Source organism: Gobio gobio (genome assembly GCF_949357685.1).
Source record: "Gobio gobio genome assembly, chromosome: 5".
Lineage (NCBI taxonomy): Eukaryota > Metazoa > Chordata > Actinopteri > Cypriniformes > Gobionidae > Gobio > Gobio gobio.
The window spans coordinates 5,353,648-5,378,174 of record NC_137101.1 but is presented as its reverse complement, the minus strand read 5'-3'; the positions used below and the strand labels follow the sequence as shown (position 1 = coordinate 5,378,174).

The 24,527-nt window shown below is 39.1% G+C and overlaps 1 protein-coding gene across 3 annotated transcripts in view; it reads right to left on the bottom strand.

The window, feature by feature from the left end:
• Nucleotides 1–24,527, bottom strand: part of cog5 (component of oligomeric golgi complex 5) — a 124,395-nt gene that overhangs the window by 34,975 nt on the left and 64,893 nt on the right. For all 3 annotated transcript variants that reach the window (XM_079817832.1, XM_079817831.1, XM_079817833.1), the window contains 6 exons: nucleotides 19,838–19,997; nucleotides 19,632–19,744; nucleotides 17,544–17,621; nucleotides 10,818–10,899; nucleotides 6,942–7,137; nucleotides 1,338–1,499 (listed from right to left, as the gene is read on the bottom strand). In XM_079817832.1, coding sequence (XP_079673958.1) covers nucleotides 1,338–1,499; nucleotides 6,942–7,137; nucleotides 10,818–10,899; nucleotides 17,544–17,621; nucleotides 19,632–19,744; nucleotides 19,838–19,997 — 791 coding nt within the window. The remainder of the gene's footprint in view (nucleotides 1–1,337; nucleotides 1,500–6,941; nucleotides 7,138–10,817; nucleotides 10,900–17,543; nucleotides 17,622–19,631; nucleotides 19,745–19,837; nucleotides 19,998–24,527) is intronic.

Here is a 24,527-nt window from a genome sequence, read left to right as displayed (position 1 = left end):
TACTCGGACAAGTGAATGACAGATTTACTTGTCCGAAGGACAAGCGTGTGAACAGGCTTAATGTCGAGCCCTGGTTAAAGGTATAGTTCACCCAAATATTACAATTCTGTCATAATGTACTCACCCTCATGTTGTTCCAAACCCGTAAGACTTCCGTTCATCTTCGGGTCACAAATGAAGATATTTTTTAATATTTGAGTGATTTCTGTCTCTCCATTAACAGCTACACAACTACCACTTTGACGGTTCAGAAAGTGCATAAAGAGATCATAAATCTAATCCATATGAATTGGTTCAGTCCAAATTTTCTAAAGAGACACTATCACTTTATATGATGAACAGATTGAATTTAGGCTTTTATTCACATATAAATGTTCATCAACACACTCATCAGTTGTGGTAAACGGAAGCTCAAGCATGTTTGCTTGATGTGCGACAACCAATGAGGTTCATTCTCGTGTCACGTTTGAACTTCCGCAAGAGGTTGGTTCTCGTGTGTCAAGCAGGGTCAGTTGAGCTTCTGTTTATGTTCGCTGTTTATATGTGAATCAAAAGCCTAAATTCAATCTGTTCGTCATATAAAGTGATTGTCTCTTCAGAAAATTTTGACTAAACCCCTCAAAATTTTGACTAAAACCCTTAATGGGTTTGTTTTACCATCTCTTTATGAACTTTTTGAACCGTCAAAATGTGGTAGTTGCGTAGCTGTCAATGGAGGGACAGAAATCTTTCAGATGTCATTAAAATATTTTCATTTCTGTTCTGAAGATGAATCAAAGTCTTAAGGGTTTGAAACGACATGAGGCAGAGTAATTAATGGCAAATTTTTCATTTTTGGGTGAGCTATCCCATCTAATCACCATCAATTCTCCAGCCCATTATTAGTCCGTCTGCATATAGATTGGGCTGTTTATTATATCAATGTGTTATAGTATTAAATGGATTATATCAATGCTTTTTAATATTGGGACCGTCTTCCTTATCAAGAATACATGCATTGCTTCCTTAAAAGGGTGTAATTCACCACTGGCAAGATGGGCTTTAATAAAACTTGGCTGTATTTAGTAGGTTTTTCTAATCAGTGCTACATGACTAAAGAAAACAGATTACAGGCTGTGGCATTTACTTTTGCCAAAAAACACCCGTAATGCACGTTTGATTTTGGCACCACCCCTCTGTTGATTTGACTGTTTGTTGGGTGGGAATACACAAATGCGGAAGCTCGATCTGTTAAAAGTCTGATTTTCGCTGACAAATAAACAGGGATATCTGAGTGCAGGTAAGAGATCTTAGAAGGCGGTATAATGACAGAGTTATAATGTATTTTGGAGGTGTACCTGGCTATTGTTTTTATGATGCTGTCCAGTTCATCGTTAGAGGGGGGGTTTCGGCCCCCTTGAGGGAAAACAAGGTTGATGGGGTCAAAGAGGCGGGACAGAGATTTGGACAGATACGCTGCTTCATATGGCTGAAGAGAATCCTTCAGATCCTTCTCTGGACTGGAAAAAAACACATTAAAAGAGTTGCATAAGTAAATGACAACATGTGCAAAGACAAAGTGTTTTCTGGCAGTTGATGTACCTTCATGTCATCTCCAATGTTCCTGACTATTATCACTTTATGTATTCTGAGTACACAGTTTTATTTTGATAAACACGTGACATGTATGTCACATACTCAGTGTGTATGTGTGAAATTTCACTGACCTAAATCTGTAAATTTAATCAGTGGCCTGCCCGTAGAGATAATTACAAATTAGACTAAATCAAAAGTATCGAATGGCCCTTAATGAAACGGTAGCCTACTTACACTCGTCATCTCAGTAGGGATCAAAGCCCCTAGCATTTGATTTCGCCGTTGTAAATTAGTTCTCCTGGCTGACAGCTTCTTCATTTACAATAATTATTCTTTTGTTTGACCAATTGTTGATAAAAGCATAACTGCGATATGACTGAAGTAATACGGTTTCCCCAATGGCTACCATTTTCATTAAAAGTTTCAGACCTTTCATTATATTGTGAAGTCTGAAAATTAGGAATATTATTTGATAATTGTCATTATAGTGATGACAATGAGATTTTTTGCATTATGATAAAACCATTTTTAAAATGGGATATATACATCATGATATATAATGCATTTAGGCTGCATTAACTAGGTCAGCCGGAACCGGGAATACTTCCCATAACACCTGATGTACTCGTTACATCATAAAAAAATGGCATCTACGCTAATGTTAGTCTCTCTGTTTATTCCAAGGTCGACTGGAGTCAGCCGGATCCGGGCCGTATCCAGATCAGATGGCGGCCCTGAACCTAGACATGACCAACACGTATCCCTGAAATGTCTGCAGAGACCGTGTCAATTAGACTCCCCCTGAAATTGCCTCATAGACACGGCATCCTCACTAAACCCGTCTCCGGCGTGATGACTCTGATCCTTCAAATATTCTGATCTAATAAATGCCTCAGCTACACGACATCCCAATATACCGTCTCCGGCGTGATGACTCCGATCCTACGAATATTCCGATCTAATATGACTTCTGACCTGTAATGTTGCCAGAATCATAATCATATACTGTTTGTTCGTTGACCAGAGGAGAACTGGCACCCCGACTGAGCCTAATTTCTCCCAAGGTTTTTTTCTCCATTCTGTCACCTGATGGAGTTTGGGTTCCTTGCCACCGTTGCCTCTGGCTTGCTCAGTTGGGGACACTTCAACTATATTACTGATCAGCTCATTTCAATTATCATAAAGTCATAATTAAGAGATAAAATGTTGAAAATATGATTTTAGATGTCCTCATTATTAGATAAAAAGTCAAAAATATGATTTAAAAAGTCATAATAGTGAGATAAAAAGTCAAAAATACGACATGCTAAGTCAACTATAAGATAAAATGTTGAAAATATGATTTTAGATGTCCTCATTATTAGATAAAAAGTCAAAAATATGATTTTAAAAGTCATAATAGTGAGATAAGTCGAAAATACGACATGCTAAGTAATAATTATAAGATAAAATGTTGAAAATATGATTTTAAAAGTCATAATAGTGAGATAAAAAGTCAAAATACGACATGCTAAGTCATTATAAGATAAAATGTTAAAAAAATATTTCAAAAGTCCTCATTATTAAATAAGTCAAAAATATGATTTTAAAAGTCATAATAGTGAGATAAGTCGAAAATACGACATGCTAAGTAATAATTATAAGATAAAATTTTGAAAATATGATTTTAAAAGTCATAATAGTGAGATAAAAAGTCAGAAATACGACATGCTAAGTCATAAGATAAAATTTTTAAAAATATTTCAAAAGTCCTCATTATTACATAAAAAGTCAAAAATATGATTTTAAAAGTCATAATAGTGAGATAAGTCGAAAATACGACATGCTAAGTCATAATTATAAGATAAAATGTTGAAAATATGATTTTAAAAGTCCTCATTACTAGATAAAAAGTCAAAAATATGACATGCTAAGTCATTGTGAGATGAACAGTTGAAATTAGGACTTTAGAAAACTCTGAGATAAAAATTAAAAATGTTGGATTTAAAGTAAAAATTATGACTTAAAAATCTAAATTAAGATGGTAATTATGAGATAAAAAGCTGAAATTAGTTTTTTTTTTTTAAAGTCTAAATTATGACCAAAGCACACACTAAGACATTTAAGAGCTTTTAATTTTTTGATTCACACTTACATTTACATTATTGTTTTCATTTTGTGCAATAATATTTTTTTACATGCGTTTTTATATTTTGAAATCAGTTTTTACAACAGAAATGAATCAATCAAAAACTTACTTTAGCTTTTCATCTAAAACTAAATTAATTTCCTATCATCACTGTAAAGCTGCTTTGAAGCATCTGTGTGTGAAAAGCGCTCTAGAAATAAAGCTGACTTGACTTGATAGTATTAGTCGTATTGCCTTTATGCTGATTTAAATAAAAAAAAGTTATTATTGTACCATATTACAGTAATGATAATCACCATTGAGAATAATGATTACAAAAAAACTGGACAAATAATGTAAATTAGAGGGTAAAAGTCATTCATTATCATACATTATGCACGATTGCGTTTTCATCAAAATGCTTAAAAGCAACAACAAAAAAAGAAACCTTGACACTGCTGTCAAACGGGCTCAGCATCATTAATGTCAGAAACTAAAAACCAAATGAACCTGACTGGAGGACAAAAGGGGGCTCAGTAAATGAACACATGATAGATTTCTCCATAACAATAGCATCACTTTGTTTTGTTTTTTTCATTTCTTTCATTCTCTCTAAACGTAACTCGGGCGAATGCTTTTCAATGTTGCACAGAAGCACACAGAACCACCACAAAGAAGGAATTTTACGTGAGCCAAATATAGATCTACTGAGTTTCTGCAAAATAAAATACAAAGACGACAGTTTACCCCCTACATCACCCTGACATTTGCTAGTTTTTGACGAGTTGCTCTAATAATCTTGGCTTTAATTGCTGGTTGTCAGCTGTGTCATGCATCTTGATTTTTTGAGCTGTATTATGCGATAGGAGCAACTGTGCGTAAAACGTGGGCCGTTTAGGGGACAATTGTCATTTTTGGGATCTGGTTGTTTGATCAGAGAAGTGGCAGAAACGGTGATGCATTCTAGGAGATTGTTTGACAATGTGTCTGAGAGAAGAAAGGCTTCTTTGCTTTCTAATGCATCTCTCCATTCAGGTAAAAGGCAGAAACGCGGTCTGATTAATGAGAGCACTTTGCGGGTAGGCAGATTCTTTGTTGCGCCACCAGGAATGATTAGGAAGATGATAGCTTGTGTAGATAATGATCTTCTCGTTTTTATGATGAGTAAACCGTGGCATTTCTGTTTGACTGCTTGCATTTAACATCCTAAAATGTTTGATAGTTGCAATTTTGTACTAAAAACAAAGCTTTAGTATGGGCTCACCTTGAAAAAAAACTTACCGTGGAAATCACAGTTTCTACAAAATACACTCACCTAAAGGATTATTAGGAACACCATACTAATACTGTGTTTGACCCCCTTTCGCCTTCAGAACTGCCTTAATTCTAGGTGGCATTGATTCTACAAGGTGCTGAAAGTATTCTTTAGAAATGTTGGCCCATATTGATAGGAGAGCATCTTGCAGTTGATGGAGATTTGTGGGATACACATCCAGGGCACAAAGCTCCCGTTCCACTACATAATAATAATAATAATTATATCATTTGTTACATTTATATAGCGCTTTTCTAGGCACTCAAAGCGCTTTACATATAGAAGGGGGGGAAACTCCTCATCCACCACCAATGTGCAGCACCACCTGGATGATGCGACGGCAGCCATATTGCGCCAGTACGCCCACCACACACCAGCTGATTGGTGGAGAGGAGACAGAGGGATGATACCAATCGAATATATATGGGGATGATTAAGAGGCCATGATGGACAGGGGCCAATGGGCAAATTTGGCCAGGATGCCGGGGTTACACCCCTACTCTTTAACGATGGGATTTTTAATGACCACAGAGAGTCAGGACCTCGGTTTAATGTCTCATCCGAAGGACGGTGCTTGTTTCAGTATAGTGTCCCCATCACTGTACTGGGGTGTTAGGACCCACACAGACCACAGGGTGAGCGCCCCCTACTGGCCTCACTAACGCCTCTACCAGCAGCAACCTAGTTTTCCCAGTTGGTCTCCCATCCAAGTACTGACCAGGCTCAGCCCTGCTTAGCTTCAGAGGGAAACCAGTCTTGGGCTACAGGGTGATATGGCTGCTGGCTAAAAGATGCTCTATTGGGTTGAGATCTGGTGACTGTGGGGGCCATTTTAGTACAGTGAACTCATTGTCTTGTTCAAGAAACCAATTTGAAATGATTCGAGCTTTGAGACATGGTGCATTATCCTGCTGGAAGTAGCCATCAGAGGATGGGGACATGGTGGTCATAAAGGGATGGACGTGGTCAGAAACAATGCTCAGGTAGGCCGTGGCATTTAAACGATGCCCAATTGGCACTAAGGGGCCTAAAGTGTGCCAAGTAAACATCCCCCACACCATTACACCACCACCACCAGCCTGCACAGTGGTAACAAGGCTGTTGGATCCATGTTCTCATTCTGTTTACGCCAAATTCTGACTCTACCATCTGAATGTCTCAACAGAAATCGAGACTCATCAGACCAGGTAACATTTTTCCAGTCTTCAACGGTCCAATTTTGGTGAGCTCGTGCAAATTGTAGCCTCTTTTTCCTATTTGTAGTGGAGATGAGTGGTACCCGGTGGGGTCTTCTGCTGTTGTAGCCCATCCGCCTCAAGGTTGTGCGTGTTGTGGCTTCACAAATGCTTTGCTGCATACCTCGGTTGTAACGAGTGGTTATTTCAGTCAAAGTTGCTCTTCTATCAGCTTGAATCAGTCGGCTCATTCTCCTCTGACCTCTAGCATCAACAAGACATTTTCGCCCACAGGACTGCCGCATACTGGATGTTTTTCCCTTTTCACACCATTCTTTGTAAACCCTAGAAATGGTTGTGCGTGAAAATCCCAGTAACTGAGCAGATTGTGAAATACTCAGACCGGCCCGTCTGGCACCAACAACCATGCCACGCTCAAAATTGCTTAAATCACCTTTCTTTCCCATTCTGACATTCAGTTTGGCGTTCAGGAGATTGTCTTGACCAGGACCACACCCCTAAATGCATTGAAGCAACTGCCATGTGATTGGTTGATTAGATAATTGCATTAATGAGAAATTGAACAGGTGTTCCTAATAATCCTTTAGGTGAGTGTATATGTATAACTACTCTAGTAAATTTTCAATAGCCACCACTGAATTATTGTAATAAGTAGTATTGTGGCAATTTATCATGGTACATTGCTGTATGGTACCTAAACTTGATCAAATCGTAAAATAATTACAGCATGTATCATGGTAGTACTCACTCATAATCTGGTTTGGTCCGGGTGAACAGATCTTCAGTGTCATGCTCTGATGCTGGCAGTTCCACATCTGCACCGCTGCTCGCTAGCGCCCCCTGTATGCTCGCGCTGTACTGCTGCAGCCGCTTCCACAGCTCATTATAAAGCCTCAAGAGTTTGGGATACTCTCCTTCCAGAGCCTGCTTCAGGAAGGATGAAGCTGAGAACAAATGAACAATAAATCAAGAAGAGGATGTGTTTAAATAGAGAAGATGGACAATGGATAAATTCATGTGTTGTGTCTTTGTTTTAATATTGGCAATATTTTAGAACAGTGCTGCTCGCGACTAAAGATTTTTCTAGTTGACTAGTAGTCGCCAATGGTCTACTAATCGCACGTTTATGTTATTAATTTAATTACTTACATACATACTGGGGGGTGGCATCTGAACATGGTTTGAGTGTCAGGGCTGAGAAAGAACATTATATGTAAGTTTGCTGACATTAGCTGCGTTTCCGTTACCCCTCAAATTGAAGTGAAGTGAAAATAAGCCCAATGGGAACACCGTCAATTTTGCAAAAATTATCATGAACGATAGGCGAATGTTTGGATTTCCTGCCCAACATACTGTAATCACCTCGTGCACCAGCCGTGTTACGATCTTTTTTCTGCGACTAACTAATTAAAATGTGGTCGACTGTTAGGGGGCAGTCCTATTAGAAGATGCATTACTACTGCAGTAGCATAAAACAAATGCATCGTTAAATTACATTTTATGATTACAGAGACAAACATTTGAATGGTGAGCAATGCAGAATCTCAGTTTCACGAAGCAATGCATCCAAAATTAATTGAATTGTGAATGCAACTTTTTTTTAAATTGTCGTAAATATGACAATATCTAGAAGTGATTTAAAACTACAAAACCTCTCTAAGCGCCTCAGTGAGCTGAAAAAAACCCCCACAATTCCCTCATCTCCAACCACTCTAACAGATAAGGAGAATACATTTGGAAAACGAGCGAGTCAAAAGGATGGAATTGTATAAAAAAAATACTTATTCATTAATATGGTAATAACCCAACTTTACAGGTGATTAAATGCTCATTACGAATATTATGCAGATTGTTTCCTATGCAGATTGATTTGATGAATGCATAATAGAGGAGAGGCACACGAATTTTAAACAGTTTCAATCTTTGTTTTCACCACCACCCAAACAAAGGCCTGCCCCGGTAGTTTTACTCTACCGATGGAGTGCTGACTATGAGCTGTAGCCATGTTCAGCTGATGCTACGTTTCTGAGTTATTGCTGGTTGTGAAGCTTAAATTTCCCCACTTCATAAAACTGCCATGAAGCAGTGTTCAAACACAACCCCTGACTGTCAAGAAAAGCTTTCCTCGGGGAAGGTGATGAGGTGCATACAGAAATCAACAAACAAATGTCCGTGGCGAAATGGTGAAAAATGACATGTTCAATGAACGAGTGTTAGTCAAGGTCTAGGTTTTGCCTTTCATGTTGTGATGCAGTAATGAAATGAAAAGGGAAAATAACATTAATAATAAAAACAGCAGAACTGACCCTAAACTAGCACTGTTAGCAAATGAATTCATATGGGTCCCCAGGGTTTGAGCAATGTGGAAGACAAAGCTAAACATCGAGAGGAATACTGGCTCGATCCTTTGACATGCTCTTTGAAAGGCAAACAGTTCAGGAAAGAATTCTGGGAAGAGGCAGGGAGCTGTCAGTAGTCACAAAACGTATTTTAGGACAAAGAGGGAGCGATAAATGATTTATAAACAGACCTTCTTTGAAGGCTTGTGGCGCAGTGATGTCTCAAGACAGAGTCCATAAGAGAACTAAACTGTTTTCTGATGGCCTTTTGGAGCCTCAGAGGTTTTTTTGAGGGCATCTTCACCTTGAACATTCTTCATTTTGTGAGAGTATTTTGGCAAAGTGAGCCCCCTAGGGCTCTGAGAATATAAAAGCAAGTTTGATTGAGAGGTTTTAAATCAGGATTGATAAAGGCTTATAAGAGGGAGTAATGCAGAAGCATTTGGATAATGAAAGTGATGCAAAGGCTCCTATTTGCTTTCTATTGATCAGGGGGAGTGAAGCACAAAGCGTCTTTAGGTCGTGATAACACAGGCAGGGATCAATAGGGCCGCACCATCAAGGCCAAGGTCTAAATTACTGTGTCTCGCAGGGTGGACGTGCTGTCCGAGATGTTTAGCACTTTAATTGAGATTGGCACCGGTTGCAATCATAAGCCAGTGTGCTCCGTTAATGAGTCGATTCTGTGGTATCAAGAGTGGTTTTCTGTTGTAATACTGCCACCGAGATGATGTAGATGACGTCAATGAAATTAGCATTGATATTTAAATGTATTAATTTGCCAGACTTGTTCATCCAGAAAACATTTTCTCTGGAGAAACCTAAATCAAGAGAACAATGGTCACAGCTCATGAAATGTCCCTTCTGGGGTTTGAAACAACAACCTTTTGGTTACCAAAGCATAACACTAACAACAGCAAGGTTATTGATTCCTAAGGGAATGCATGAACTTTGATTTGGATAAAATTGTCTGTAAAATGCATTGTTACCAGCCAAGCACTTGATATACAATTAAAACAATTCCAAGGAACATCAATTGAATCCATCTAACTTGGTGGAAGAAACGACTTTGAAATGGTAGCTTTCCAAGTTACAGGCTAATTTAAAGCATACAGCACTTACAAATCTACTCTACAAAGGATCAAAGAATCATCAAATGACACACCATCCTTTTGTAGTTTATAAAAAATTGTAACATTAATAGTGTCACAACTTGTAGTACTCAACTGAAGAAAATATATAACACTGGCCTAGTGCTTTTTGGATAAAATGTGCATTGTGCACCTTTAAAAAACAATGCATAGTCTTTACTGTGTGTACGTTTATTCTTATTAAAGTTACAAAAGTGAATCAGTCAAGAGCAGTGAGAGATTTTCTCTCTTTGTTGTGTTTGTTTAACATAATGCAAGTAAGCAGTAAACAGCAGGTAAATTTGGATGCTGTCACTTTAAAACCAGCTGTGTTGTTCTTTCTCAACCGTTTGCGTTAACTTCAAACTTTTAAGTAAATAACTGTTTACTTACAAATACATGCCACATAGGTATGTATATTTAACCATTCAAGCCCGATTAGGCGGCAAAAAGCCCTCTTCAATTGTCAAGCGATCTATGAGCCGTGGCTTCGTGTCACATGCCATGAGAAACAGACTTCAACAGTTTAAAAATCACCCGTTTTAAACCACAATGCTTAAAAAACGCATTCAAACATAATCTTTAGTGCAAGCAACGTCACATGAGCATTACCGCGATAGAGACAATAGTCCAAAATCTAATTTCTATTGGTTAATCATGTCTACCGGTATATCGTTCACCACTAGTCTCCATTTCCCCCCTTATTCCCTTATAACCAAACACCTACCTTGATTTATCCTGCTCTTTAGTGACGATAAAAGCCTGAGTTCAATGGAGAGATCATTTTTTATTTGCTTTATGCTGGACTTATTGGCTGCGTCTGAGCTTTAAGAATCGTCAGAGACTACGGAAGTGTAAACGCTTCTCTAAAAAGCCTTCCAGACTCGAGGTGAACAATACATGAGATAGCTTACAAGCTCAGTTAGAAGAGGAGAGGGTTAACAGTCAGTCTTCTCAAAAGCAACGCCAGAAGAGTGTACGTGGGTAATAGAGTTTGAATCCGACTGCAATGTGATGAAAAGACAGCAAGAGCGGAGGAGAAGAGAGAGACCAGGCGCAGGAGGGGAGCTTGTGTAACACACTCACACACAGAATGAGCTTTTGAGATGCATGGCAGGGCATCGTCTTAAACAAAAACCTCAGACTGAAACTCACCAGCTGTGGCTTTCTGTAGCTCCTCAGAGAGCGTCTGAGTGACTGAACTCCAGAAGGTGTGCAAGATGTCAGGCTGCCCATCCTGATAAGAGATAGAGAAAACACATTACACACATCAGCCGGAGCTGAACTTTACCACAGTGGCCTTTGACACACATAATAACAAACACATTAACACACTGCGCAAACAAAGCTGGTATGATTGTCTTTAGTGACTCCAACCCACAACATCTCAAAAACGATGTCCAGCTCACATTTCACCCTCAATAAAAACTACAGTCATTGCGATTAGGGAGATTTAAGTTTTTGTAGGGGCGTTCTTCTTACTCATTTCACATGCAAAGGGCTTAGACTATAACAGATTATTTACATACACTAGTCTTAAAAGATGGAGAAAGGGTGGAAAATGGTCACATCAAACAATCATTTTGGTGTAAGAAATGTGGGCTGACATTAGAAGTGAACAGGGTAAAAAAAACACACACAAAGAGTAGAATATGAACCCTACACTATTTATGCTATCACTCACACAACACTGACAGAATAATGTCAGTCTCAGCCTTGTGTGCATTTGTGTATAATAGGGAAGTCTAGAAACTTTTGGGAATCATGACGATACAAATATGGTCTAATGCCAATCATGTGCCAATCTAACCACTGCTCAGTGTGTGTGTGTGTGTATAAAGAGGCTGGTGTGCGTATCACCTGTGCGTATCAAATGCTTTGAATGTCCATGCTGACTCACAGTACATCAGTCTAAAGGGGTTTGCACTGACTGTACAGTGATATAAATGAGTCTCTCTTATGACGCACAGAATTTCTGCAGCTACAAATTTGAGAATTCTCCAAAGAAAAAGACTTCAATGTTGGAAAATAAGTATATATACAGTGGGTTCCAAAAGTCTGAGACCACAGTGACAATCTGTGATTTAATTTAAATCTAGAATTCAAAAAAATTTGTGCTGGGGAAAAATTAGTTGTGATTAAATCGCAGTTGTGTTTACATAATATATGTGTGTACTGTGTATAATTATTATGTATATATAAATACACACACACACGCATGTATATATTTAATAAATACTTGCATGTATATACCGTATATAATTTATCACATATAAAATTTTTCTTAAATATATACATGCATATATATATATATATATATATATATATATATATATATATATATATATATATATATATATATATATATATATATACACACACACATATATATATATACACACATATATTATGCAAACACAAACTTTTATCTTGGATGTGATATATAATGATACATTACATTACATTGGATGTGACATACATGATACATACAAGGTTATTCAAAAAACAAACAAAAAAACGTGTAGCGGCCATCAGTGATGCGCGGGTCAATGTATAAACAACCCGCACCCGACCGACGTTTTCAACTAACCCGCCCGCAACTCGGACCGCAAAAAAAAAGAAGAAAATATTGTACCCGACCCGCTTCCTGACCCGCATTTTTTAAAAGTAGTAAATGCTCATCGTAGCTCATTGGGCCATTGAGAAAATGTTTCAGGCCCTGGCGTGGTGCTCAGAGGTGCAGCAGCGAGAGCAGGAAGTTCTTGCGGCGGCCCATCATTTTCCATTTCAGCTCCAGATGCATATTATTGATGAACGCGATGTTTATGTTTCGACCCGGCTTGAAGAATTCATCAGCCCACATTTGGAAAACATTTGGAAAAGTGTGAAAGCCCTTAGGAGCGCAAACTGTTATTTTTCTGAATGCTGTATGATATAGCCTAGTGTTATGTAATACAGGCTTGATTTATTCATTTATTTCGTTAAATTTTCTTAACAATTAAGATGCTGCATGTGTTTATCCAGTCTAATCGAAGTGTGCGTCTCTCCCCCGACTTTCCCAACAAAAATCCCGCCCCCTCTCAGAAAATACATAAAACTGACTTTAAATGCGTTTAAAAGTAGCCTATTAAAATGGTACAATGGCATTGCTCAGTTCAACGTTTTGGGAAATCGGGCATTTTGTCCCGCGTCAGCATTTATTCAAAAGTTAATAACGCTCAACATTCAAAAGGTAAATAAGGATTTATTGACGATCCGACCGACCATGACCCGAATATCATTAAAAATATTTTTGGATGACTCGTAACCGCGGGTAACCGCAATCAACCCGCGCATCACTGGCGTCCATGCCAAATTTGACGGATTCGGAATAGAGGTCTGCTACCTGACCCGAGCCCGACGGGTCCCGAAAAACGTGCGGGTTTCGGGTTGGGTTCAGGCTAATGTTTAATGAACAGCCTTGGGTTCGGGTCGGGTTCGGTTTTGTAACTAAGAAAAAATAAATCGGCTATATACATATAGTTTGCGTGCCGAGTGCTTTGCCTGCTTGCTGTGTTGCATGCACGCACACACACACACACACACACACACACACACACACACACACACACACACACACACACACACACACACACACACACACACACACACACACACACACACACACACACACACACACACACACAGTATATATATGGCTATATCATATGTGCGCACTATTTCAGTCACACTATGACGCAAAAAATACTGTGATAATGTGACGCAAAATACAATGATGCAGGAAAAGCTGCACTCTGGAAGAATTATGATCAACTGTCGATGCCATTCTCTTCCTTCATAACTTGTAGGCTACTGAGAAGGTAGCCCATTTGTGTAAATAGTTTAGCAACACTGCGTGAACTTATTGAAGTGAAGTGTGTCCAAGTATGGTGACCCATACTTGGAATTTGTGCTCTGCATTTAACCCATCCAAGTGCACACACACACACACACACACCCAGAGCAGTGGGCAGCCATATTGCTGCGGCGCCCGGGGAGCAGTTAGGGGTTCGGTGCCTTGCTCAAGGGTCTCACCTCAGTCGTGGTATTGAGGGTTGAGGAGAGCGCTGGTATTCACTCCCCCACCGACAGATCTGGTGACTGTGGGGGCCATTTTAGTACAGTGAACTCATTATCATGTTCAAGAAAAGCTTTGTGACATGGTGCATTATCCTGCTGGAAGTAGCCATCAAAGGATGGGTACATGATGGTCATAAAGGGATGGACATGGTCAGAAACAATGCTCAGGTAGGCCGTTCCCAATTGGCACTAAGGGGCCTAAAGTGTGCCAGGAAAACATCCCCCACACCATTACACCACCACCACCAGCCTGCACAGTGGTAACAAGGCATGATGGATCCATGTTCTCATTCTGTTTACGCCAAATTCTGACTCTACCATCTGAATGTCTCAACAGAAATCGAGACTCATCAGACCAGGCAACATTTTTCCAGTCTTCAACTGTCCAATTTTGGTGAGCTTGTGCAAATTGTAGCCTCTTTTTCCTATTTGTAGTGGAGATGAGTGGTACCCGGTGGGGTCTTCTGCTGTTGTAGCCCATCCGCCTCAAGGTTGTGCGTGCTGTGGCTTCACAAATGCTTTGCTGCATACCTTGGTTGTAACGAGTGGTTATTTCAGTCAAAGTTGCTCTTCTATCAGCTTGAATCAGTCGGCCCATTCTCCTCTGACCTCTAGCATCAACAAGGCTTTTTCGCCCACAGGACTGCCGCATACTGGATGTTTTTCCCTTTTCACACTATTCTTTGTAAACCCTAGAAATGGTTGTGTGTGAAAATCCCAGTAACTGAGCAGATTGTGAAATACTCAGACCGACCCGTCTGGCACCAACAACCATGCCACGCTCAAAATTGCTTAAATCACCTTTCTATCCATGTGATTGGTTGATTAGATAATTGCATTAATGAGAAATTGAACAGGTGTTCCTAATAATCCTTTAGGTGAGTGTAAATTACTAAATGTTCCATAATATTTTCAATTGGTTGTGGCATACAGAGTGGCATTATTTCAGTGCCATCATCAATGAAATACAACCAATCTTGGCTTTTCTTTCTTTTTGCTCTAGTAAAATACAAGCGCGTTTCATATATGCCCCACTACCTCAGGCAATTGCTTTTTTCTTTTCTGATGTAGAGTTGAATTTCACATTTATGACACCTGAAGAGGGCCATCGGTGCAGATGAACTCATGCCAGAAGACTTGTTTGCTACATAAAAAGCAGCTGGGAATTCAACGGGAAGGTCTTGTTTTACTTGTGTAACTGTTAAATGTAGCGGTTTGCAGGTTTTGCTTTCCGATGGGTGTGCGCGTGTGGGGGGTGTTTTAGCCACAAATAAAGGTGTGAGATTGTGGGAGTTTGAAAACAGCTTTTGAAGCGGAGGCAGAGAAAGAAAACAAAAAAACATGGCATTCACCCACCTTTTCCAATCTCCAGGGAATCCGACAGCAGCTTTGTTGTGCACAAAGTTCCTGTATGTGTTTTCCTATACCGCATATGCAGCCCATCTCCAGTATGCACCCTGTTAAACTGAAGGTTCAGAGGCGCTGTAGGGCTTTTTACAGCCTTGTGAGGCTCCAAGAGAAGCGCCCGCCCTGCAAAACCTTTCATGGGGCCTTTTAAATGCCGGCGCCTCCTTCATCTAGAGCTGATGGCTCTCTGAGCACCCAAAGACTCCCTGTCAGTCATTCTGGGTTGTCTGAATTTCAAGGTGTCCCTATCTACTGAGAGCCATTGAGCTTCTACTTTAGACACAATGTGAGAACTTCTCAAGATTCTCAAGCACTACATTTAAATGATGTAGCACTATTTTACCTTCATCATCCTGGACAGATGGGTCATTTTTTCTTACATAATCAAAAACGTCATGAGACTAATACAAGAAAAGTGGTCAAATTGCGCAATACTACCCTCACTCTGGATTCAAACTTTTTTTTTTTCATCCTTTCTGTTTTTCAATATGAAAAAAAAAGGTCTATGGGAGAGCGGGAGAAGGGGTTGCCATGGAAACGCCCCCACCTGTCCCCCCCATTTCTGCAGACCTCAATCTTCTGACCAAAAATCTCGATTTCCAAGAGGTGATTAGAAGCCGCTCAACTCATCTCCCCCGAAACTGTTTACTGAGCGAGAACGGGAGGAATACCAACAGAGAGAGAGAGAGCGAAAGTGACTGTATGTTTGAAGACAGACCTTTTCTCTTTCTCACAAACATTCAAAAAACTATTCTAAAAACGCATTCTTTGGTAAATACTGTATGCAAAGGAAAGCCTTAGTATGCCATGTTTTTGCATGATCTCATTGCATTTAAATGAGCGAGTGCAGTTATCATGAAATTGCCTTATTGTGATCCAATTTTGTCAGATCAGACACTGCGTAGATGTTTAAGTAGAGATGTTTAAAATGATGGTTGATATTGCTGCTGGTTCATTGGTCATGTTGAGAGATGCAGTATTCCATGTGCTCTGCTTTGTTCATTTGTGCTACATTGTGAAAATAATCAAAGCTAAACCCCCTTCAGCCATGACCATATCAACAAAACAGCACTCTCTTGAGTGCATTAATGCTTTTATAAAGTTATGTTAATTATTAAGAATTTACCGAAATTATTAAGGACACACATTTTCATTAAAACATAAAAATGCCAAAAACGGACCAAATATTGATGCATCTCTTGATGGAAATAAAATGTTGTGATGTTATTTCCATCAAGAGGTGCATCAATTTTTGGTCAAGATCTTGTATTGCCAATGCAAGAGTCCAGCACTCTGTAAAGTCTCCTCCAGCACATCCCGAAGACTTTCAATGCCAATTCATATGTGAAAATGATTCTTCATGCTTTCACAGTTTGAGCCTGATGAATCTTGACATTGTCATCCTGGAATATGGCCATGATGTGTCTTCCTAATGTTTTTTTTAAGAAATTAAAAGCTACACACTCCAGCAATTAGGGTTAGAAGAACTGTTGCCAAACATATAACATGCTGGAAACATAATAATCACTGCAATAATGATCCAGTCATAGCATTTGACAATTTAAATCTTTAAATTTTGTCCGGGTCATTCCAAATACAGCCCATGTTACAATTCTGCATCAGATATCCTGACGTGACGTCTATGCCGCATATTAGCGTTGCTGCTTATGGTTTAAGGAAATGCATCACTAGAGGCCAGTACTAATTCACTGCTCTCTTTGAAATTCATTTGTGAAATCTTAACACCCCTTCCTAAACTGCTCTGATCTCACAGTTTAGCCCTTAATTTAGCAGAAAATAGCACCTTAATTACCGGCTGTAATTAGCCAAATTCGCCACTTGAAGGAATGGAGAGCCACTGATACCAAAGGGGAAACACATTGCATATGCCTTTGCAAGCACTGTTCTTTTCACTCAGCATGCGCCAACACACACTAGTTCACAAAGTCACCCAGAACCAAATGGAGAATGTAGATAAAATTGTCCCATCACTGTCTGGCTGAAAATGTGCGGTGGATATATGTGCGTGCATGTGTGTGTGCATGTGCATGTGTGTATGCGTGTGGGGTAGATAACCTTGTCACAGAGGGGCCAGCCACCTGCAGACACCAATTAGGATGTCATTTACTGCTAATGTGCCAGCAGCAAGTGAACCAGCAGGGGCTATGCAGGCAGGTCAGCCACAGGCAAGGGCGACACACACAAAAATCCTTTGTAATAAATCACTACATATCAAGGACAAACTCTTCACATATGGGATACGCACAATATCAATACACATAACTTCCCACACTGCTGAAATTTAATTGCACACCTATTCCAGCAAAAATGTATTAGAAAAATAATCTGTCTCACCTTGATGATCTCATCAATAAAGCACACATGAGTCACTGGGTCTCTCTTTTTGGTTAGAACCTTCTGCAGGTGCTGCACCTGTTCAGGAACATAGAAAACAATATATATTGACACCCCTTTCAAGCGTCATCTAACCTTAACACACTTGCTTTAAAAAATATATAAGGGGGGAAAACAGCAAAAAAGCACAGTGTGATATGCCTGCTTCATACAGTAGTTCTATAAACATATTTAGTAGGGGTGTGATGAGACACTTCTCACAAGATTGGGTTCACGAGAACGAGACAAGGTTTTTACATAGTATTTTTAAGAAACCCTCAATGATGAAATGCATGACTAGAAAAATTGTTTGCACGAGCATTTGAAATGTTTTAACTCATAATCTTGTAATGAATGTCATTTCAGTTTCTCCTTTGTGCAGTAAAAGACAACAAGCACTGTAAAGGTTTTGCCAAAAACTCAACTGACTGGCTTTTCTCCTGTATGAATGTCTCTTCAGACCTTAGAACTGCACATGAGCTTTTTTTGACCTCCTAACTGAACTCCTTCCCACAAATTGATCAGATATTAAGTGCAAACAACAACCATAATCAAAGTACTCAATATTTAAAGTGCAAATAGAGACCACCACATTTTTCTTCAAGCATGATACAGAGCTAAGAGATGGTTACAACGAGATAGCTTTCATATTGGGAGATATTCGCGGTAACAGCGGTAACGCAGTGATTTTTCAGTTTATTTTTCAGTTTAAATTTCGCAATTGTGCGTCATATTTGAATAGGGAGAGGTGGTGCTGAACGCTAATTTTAAAATAAAATTCTGACGCTTCTGCTGCGAAACGAACCCTCCGCCACGGTCCAGTCCACTAACACGTAACACACACTCATAACCAGTGTTGGGGAAAGTTACTTTGAAAAGTAATGCATTACAATATTGCGTTACTCCATTAAAAAGTTACTAATTGAGTTACTTAGTTACTTTTTAAGAAAAGTAATGCGTTACGTTACTTTTGCGTTACTTTTTCTCACCTGGGCTGGGATTGTTTTTGTTTTGTTTTTTATAACAAAAAAGTTATATTTTTGTGCAACGGTAAAGACCTCTTCATACCAAAATTGAAATAATAAGCCTCAGGCTGAGGTAAAAATGCAAATTTACGCATGAACAGTAGAGGGCGCAGCTCTGCTGCCATTCTGGATAATGGTAGAATAGGATTCAGGAGAAAAAAGTTTTACCAATAAAAAAAAACAAAATCTAGTAATTTTCTTCATCAAAGGTCAGCAGCAAGACATTGGTAAATTAAATATAGAGGTAGATTAAATGCATCAAAAATAGTTGTTTTATTTAACATTTAATTATTGGAGGTTTGCATAGTACTCTGATTTTGCATTTGACTGATTTTATTCATTTTGAGGAGTTCTGAATCTTTATTGTGCAAGTGAGATAGAATAAATGCTCACATTTAGTCTAGAACTACAATAACCATCATGTTTACTCAGATATTTTGTTGTAAATTTGAAAAGTAATGCGTTACTTTACTAGTTACTTGGAAAAAGTAATATTATTACGTAACTCAAGTTACTTGTAATGCGTTACCCCCAACACTGCTCATAACACACACTCAATGCGAGTGCTTCACTAACACGTAACACACATTGTCTTCTCGTTGTGTGATCAGTGGCAGTGCTGTGCACTGTACAAATCGACTCAAACAGCTCATGTTGGATGAGCTGATGGAATTGAAGCGACTGTTATCCACCTGAATTAAATTGTTTTTATTTCTATAAAAAGCAAAACTAGAGTGGAGGTGTAATGTAAACGTAGCGTTGGCATATTCTATCCTAACTTCACCCTCACACTCTGTCATGACCAGGTCATGACAATGACACGAGACAGCTTTTTTTCGTGGCATGAGATCTCGTCACATCCCTAGTATTTAGTACAAAATTTGACCAGTTAATTTCTATAATTTTTTACTCCCAACAAATTCCAAAAGAAGCCAAAGCACAATAGATAGGGACATCTGTGAACTACTGGTGTTTTGCCTAATGACATTAACAGTGTTTCATAATAGTAACGTCTGTTTGATACCTGACCACACGCTGCACAAATCTGGTCCATTAGTTTCTCCAAATTCGTCCACAGAGCAGCTCGAAACGCAGCCGTATTCCCTGGAGTGGGCATGATTGCTCTGCCAGGGGCACCTAAATATAGCAGACACAAAATGCACACATTAAAACAATGCAAAATCATCAAGCACTCTAAAAAACAGCCACAAATGCACTAAACGAACAAACCTCTGGTGTTGGCAGGTTGGGTGAGGACTTTAATGTCCAGGGCATTAACAACGTTCTCCTGCACAGATGTCCTGTATCCATCTACCACACTTCTTATGGTCTCTCTCAGATTGCCGAGGTTGTAAAACACTTGTAGGGCCGTCCCCACCTGAGATGGATTCTGTGGGATAAACAATGAAAAACATCAACTAATCAAAAATTACCCTAACAAAGAAGAACATTTACACGGCTACAATATGCAATATGAGTTTTACATAAATGGTTTAATCTTATGCAATACTTCACGTGATGTTTCACCTGAAAAAAAACTGGTTTATATGTTCAGTGGTTTTGAACAAGGTGTCTAATATTGATGTGGGAAGTGTGACACAAAGAAATCAAAATGCATTAAAACATGCCTGACCTCCTAAAATCTTTACATTTGCATCTCCAGTTCCAAGTCAAATTTACACCTGAGACTAGTTGTCTCCACATGAGGAGATCATAGACGGTGCGCATCACTTGGCGCGAGAGCCACCGATTGACGTCATTGCGCTCAACACCAGAGCACACGTTAGGAAAAAGTAGGTCAAATTCAAATTCTTCAAATTCAACTGTCTCAGCTTAGCTGTGACTACAGGACATTGGCGTTTAAAGTGCAAAACAGGAAGCTCTCCAATGCTGCATTCAAAACAGCTTCCAGCAGATGCTCCTGATCCCTGATCCTGCCTTTAATTTAATCTCCCAGGATGAAAGCGCCAAGCATTACAACCAGTTCAAGACCTCGTCCAACTTCAATCTAATCCCAGTGGATCAAAGATGATCAGGCCCAGTCGCCTTCCCAAAAGGTACACGGGAATCTGCAGGTGAATGGATTGCTTAACAAAAACAAAACGCGAAAGGCAAACAAAGAGGAAGCGATAATCCAGTAAATCTAGTTTTTTTTCTCTACGTGCTTGACTAATGGTGCACAGATTGAGAGTAATAGGCCAGAGTGGTGGGATATAGCCATCAGTGGTGGCTAAGTACTTGGCTGCAATCAGTGGTTTCAAGCTCTAATCAGACAAATGATTCCTTCACTCTCTCTTCAAACCCACTTGAAGGCTAAAACTGAGGCCAGGGCTGCGGAGTTTCCTTTCCTTCCGGCATTGTGCAAGATAAATGTGTTCAAATTCTCTAAGAGGCTTGACTCTAAAACTCTAAACAGATGCAAAAAGATTGGGATGATGGAAAAAATGTATGTTTGAAGATTTGAAAAAGAGCTAATTATATTGAAAACACCCAGGTCTAATGCACTGCAACATTGTAAACCCAAGCGAGTCTCTGAATATGGTAAGAAACCGCAATCCCTTGTGATCTCATTACAGGTGTCAGTGAGGGGCCGTTCTGATTTCTGATACACTGGTGGCTGCATCGCTTTTTGTAGCTAGTTAAGATCTTAGGAAGTAAGACTAAAGGGGAAAAACTGTCCTCAGAAACATTTGCAAAGCATTGCCGCTTATTTCAGTTGACTTGCTACAGGGTTACAAAGACGCTAAAGCACTTTTTACATGGTTAGTTCGTTTCAAAATGAAAATTTCCTGATATTTTACTCACCCCCATCTCATTTCATGTTCATGTCTTTCTTTCTTCAGTCGAAAAGAAATTATGTTTTTTTGAGGAAAACATTCCAGGATTTTTCTCCATATAATGGACTTCAATGGCAAACAAAATGTTGAAGGTCCAAATCAATGCGGCTTCAAAGGAAGGGCTTCAGAGGCTCTGCACGATCCCAGACGAGGAATAGGGTCTTATCTAGCCAAACCATCAGCCATTAAAAAATAAATAAATTTATACACTTTTTAACCTAAATTGCTCATCTTGCGCTTCTCTGCGACACACCAATGGTTGCGCAATCACGTCGGAAAGGTCACGCAAGACGTAGGCAGAAGTACCGCCCCTGTGTTAACAAAGTGCACATGCGAAGACTAATACAAACGCCCTTTAGCAAAAAAAAAAAAAGGATTTCGGATGATTTTGAAGTTGAAGATGGAGTGTTTTTTGGTAAAGGCTGTTTGTATTATCCCGTGCCTTGGGAATTATCGTAAATACGAGTTTCTGAGGTAAAAAATGTGCATGAACGCCCTCTGATGTAGTGCTTACCACTGCAAAATTTTGATACCCAAATTCCCGAGATGGGTGTGCCATAAACTTTAAACTTTTTTTTTTCTTCCATAAACTTTAAACATAGTGGCAGGGAGAACTACTGCTGTGACAGACATGATTTATTAGTCATGAAATAGCATAAACCCCTTTTAATGTTGCGCATATTTACATATACGAGTAGCCTAATCATTTGAAGTGTATTGTATGTTTTATACACAGCGAAAATAGCCTGCATTTGACCGAAATGACCTTTCCGACGTGATTGCGCAATCCATGGCAGCGCAAGATGAGCAATTTAGGTTAAAAAGTATATTCATTTGACAATTTTTTGTTTTTAAATGTCTGATGGTTTGGCTAGATAAGAACCTATTCCTCATCTGGGATTGTGCAGAGCCTCTGAAGCCCTTCCTTTGAAGCCACATTGATTTGGACCTTCAACATTTTGGTTGCCATTGAAGTCTATGATGTGGAAAAAAATCCTGGAATGTTTTCCTCAAAAAACGTAATTTCTTTTCAAATGAAGAAAGAAAGACATGAACATCTTGGATGAGATGGGGGTGAGTAAAATGTCAGGAAATGTTAATTTTGAAGTGAACTAATCCTTTAAGACATTGCACAAGATGTTGTTTTATCTATACTGCTCAACCGTAGTTGAAACATTCACAAACCAAGCCAAAATTGCATAAATGATGTGTTGTTACTTATGCAACAGTTAAGTGTAGTTGTCAAAGAACAGATGTGAATCACAGTCCAAGGAAAACAGAGGATTGAGAGAGACCTAATTGCTTGCGGCAGGTTCGCTCACAGCATGTAATGCGTTAGCCCTCATTTACCCTGAACTGCGGAAGGATAATGGTTTAGCAGGGACATGCACAGTCACCGTGGAGATGGATTTGATCAGCTCAGTGCAAGCCGGTGACCCGGGATGGCTAGCTGCCAACTGCCATGAATGAGGTGTTTTTACATTACTCACATCCAGGCAAGCACTACGCTTTTGTTCCCAGAATTAACACTTAGATGGAACAGGTGGCCAACGATCGCTTCTTCACCAGCAAGTGGGAGAAAAACATATTTGGTCTGATGCTTTTAAGCTTAAAATCTAGAACAATACTGGAGAGGGAAAATAGACAGCTAGACATCGATGGGAAGGCGAAATGTAACTAAATTTACACCCCGTTTCTATGTTGATTAGATTGGCTTGCATGTTGTAGGCTATTGTTGCAAAGAGCGGGAAATCGTATACAGAGCGTTGAGTTGGTTCAGTGCCAGTCTCAATGCATCCCCTGTCCGGCAGATGTGAAATTCATTCTGTCCAAGGGATCGCATGAACTTGTGTAGGGTGTAGCGCTCATTCTTGATATGTTTCTTGGGAGAATTATATTTCACAACGGAATGAATATGTTTATATCAGATAACCCCTCACAAATAGCGAAGGTCAGAAAAGGTCTTAGACGTTGCATGCTCATCTGAACAACATTGCTGTCACAGTCACGTTTAGTTTCCGTTTGTTTGTATCTGTCACATGTTCCTTTGTTCTGCTTCCCGCCACTCGTCTGTCTCCCTGGTTGCCATCATCATTCATTTGTGTCAGCTGTGATCTGTTAATTATCCTTGTTTGTGTTTGCATGATGGTAGCTTAACAAACTCTTTAAACTCTTTACACAAAAGGGTTACAGGATTAGTTTCGAGTTGACAAAACCAAGCAAATATATTCAGGTTTTGTTGGTCCCATGATGCTGATCATACGTTTTCTCTGTCAACTCAGGCTTTGATCCTGAGTTTAGCTGTGACATCAGTAGTGAACAACCAATCAGACGCTGTGGATCAGTAAAACTCTCTTCTGCAGAATATTACATGATTGAAAAATATTAAGAATTTAAACAAATTTACAAAGAAAGAAGAAAAGAGCTGTCCATGAAAGAGGACAACTTAAAGAAAAATCTTATATACAAGTAAAAGTTATGAAGTTAGTTTAGTTGATATATAGAGAGAATTGAACATTTAAGCTCACATGTAGCTTTATTTTTTTATTTTAAAGCTTATTTGTATGACCTTTATATAGGCTATTTATATTAATTTTAACAAAGTGCAAAATGAATGATTGATTAACTAAAATGATACATGTGTAATTGATTATGAGTATAATAATTACATAAACTATATCTAAATCATTCAAAATTCTTATTATAAATAAGCATTGTTAAAAACCAGACGCATTTGCTATGTAGTGACCTTTCATTTGGAGTAGAAAAAGGGGGAGTGACTTTATTGCATCAAAGGTGTGTCATTTTGCTCAAAGCTGATTGGTCCAATTTCAGTTTGAGATCTCTTATCCAGAACATAACCTGCCCTGGAGCAGTTTAGCCGTGGAGCTTAAGATACTATGGAGATGAACACTGCTAAAATCCAAACCACTTTAATGGTACCTAAAACCCAGGATTGGCACAAACTAAGCTTAAACATATCTGGCTAAACCGGCTTCATGGTATAGGCCCCTGTTCACTCTGTCTTTGTCCAATCTCAGTTGTTTAAGTGTGTTGTGCGGTTGCCCGTCTTGCCTTGATAT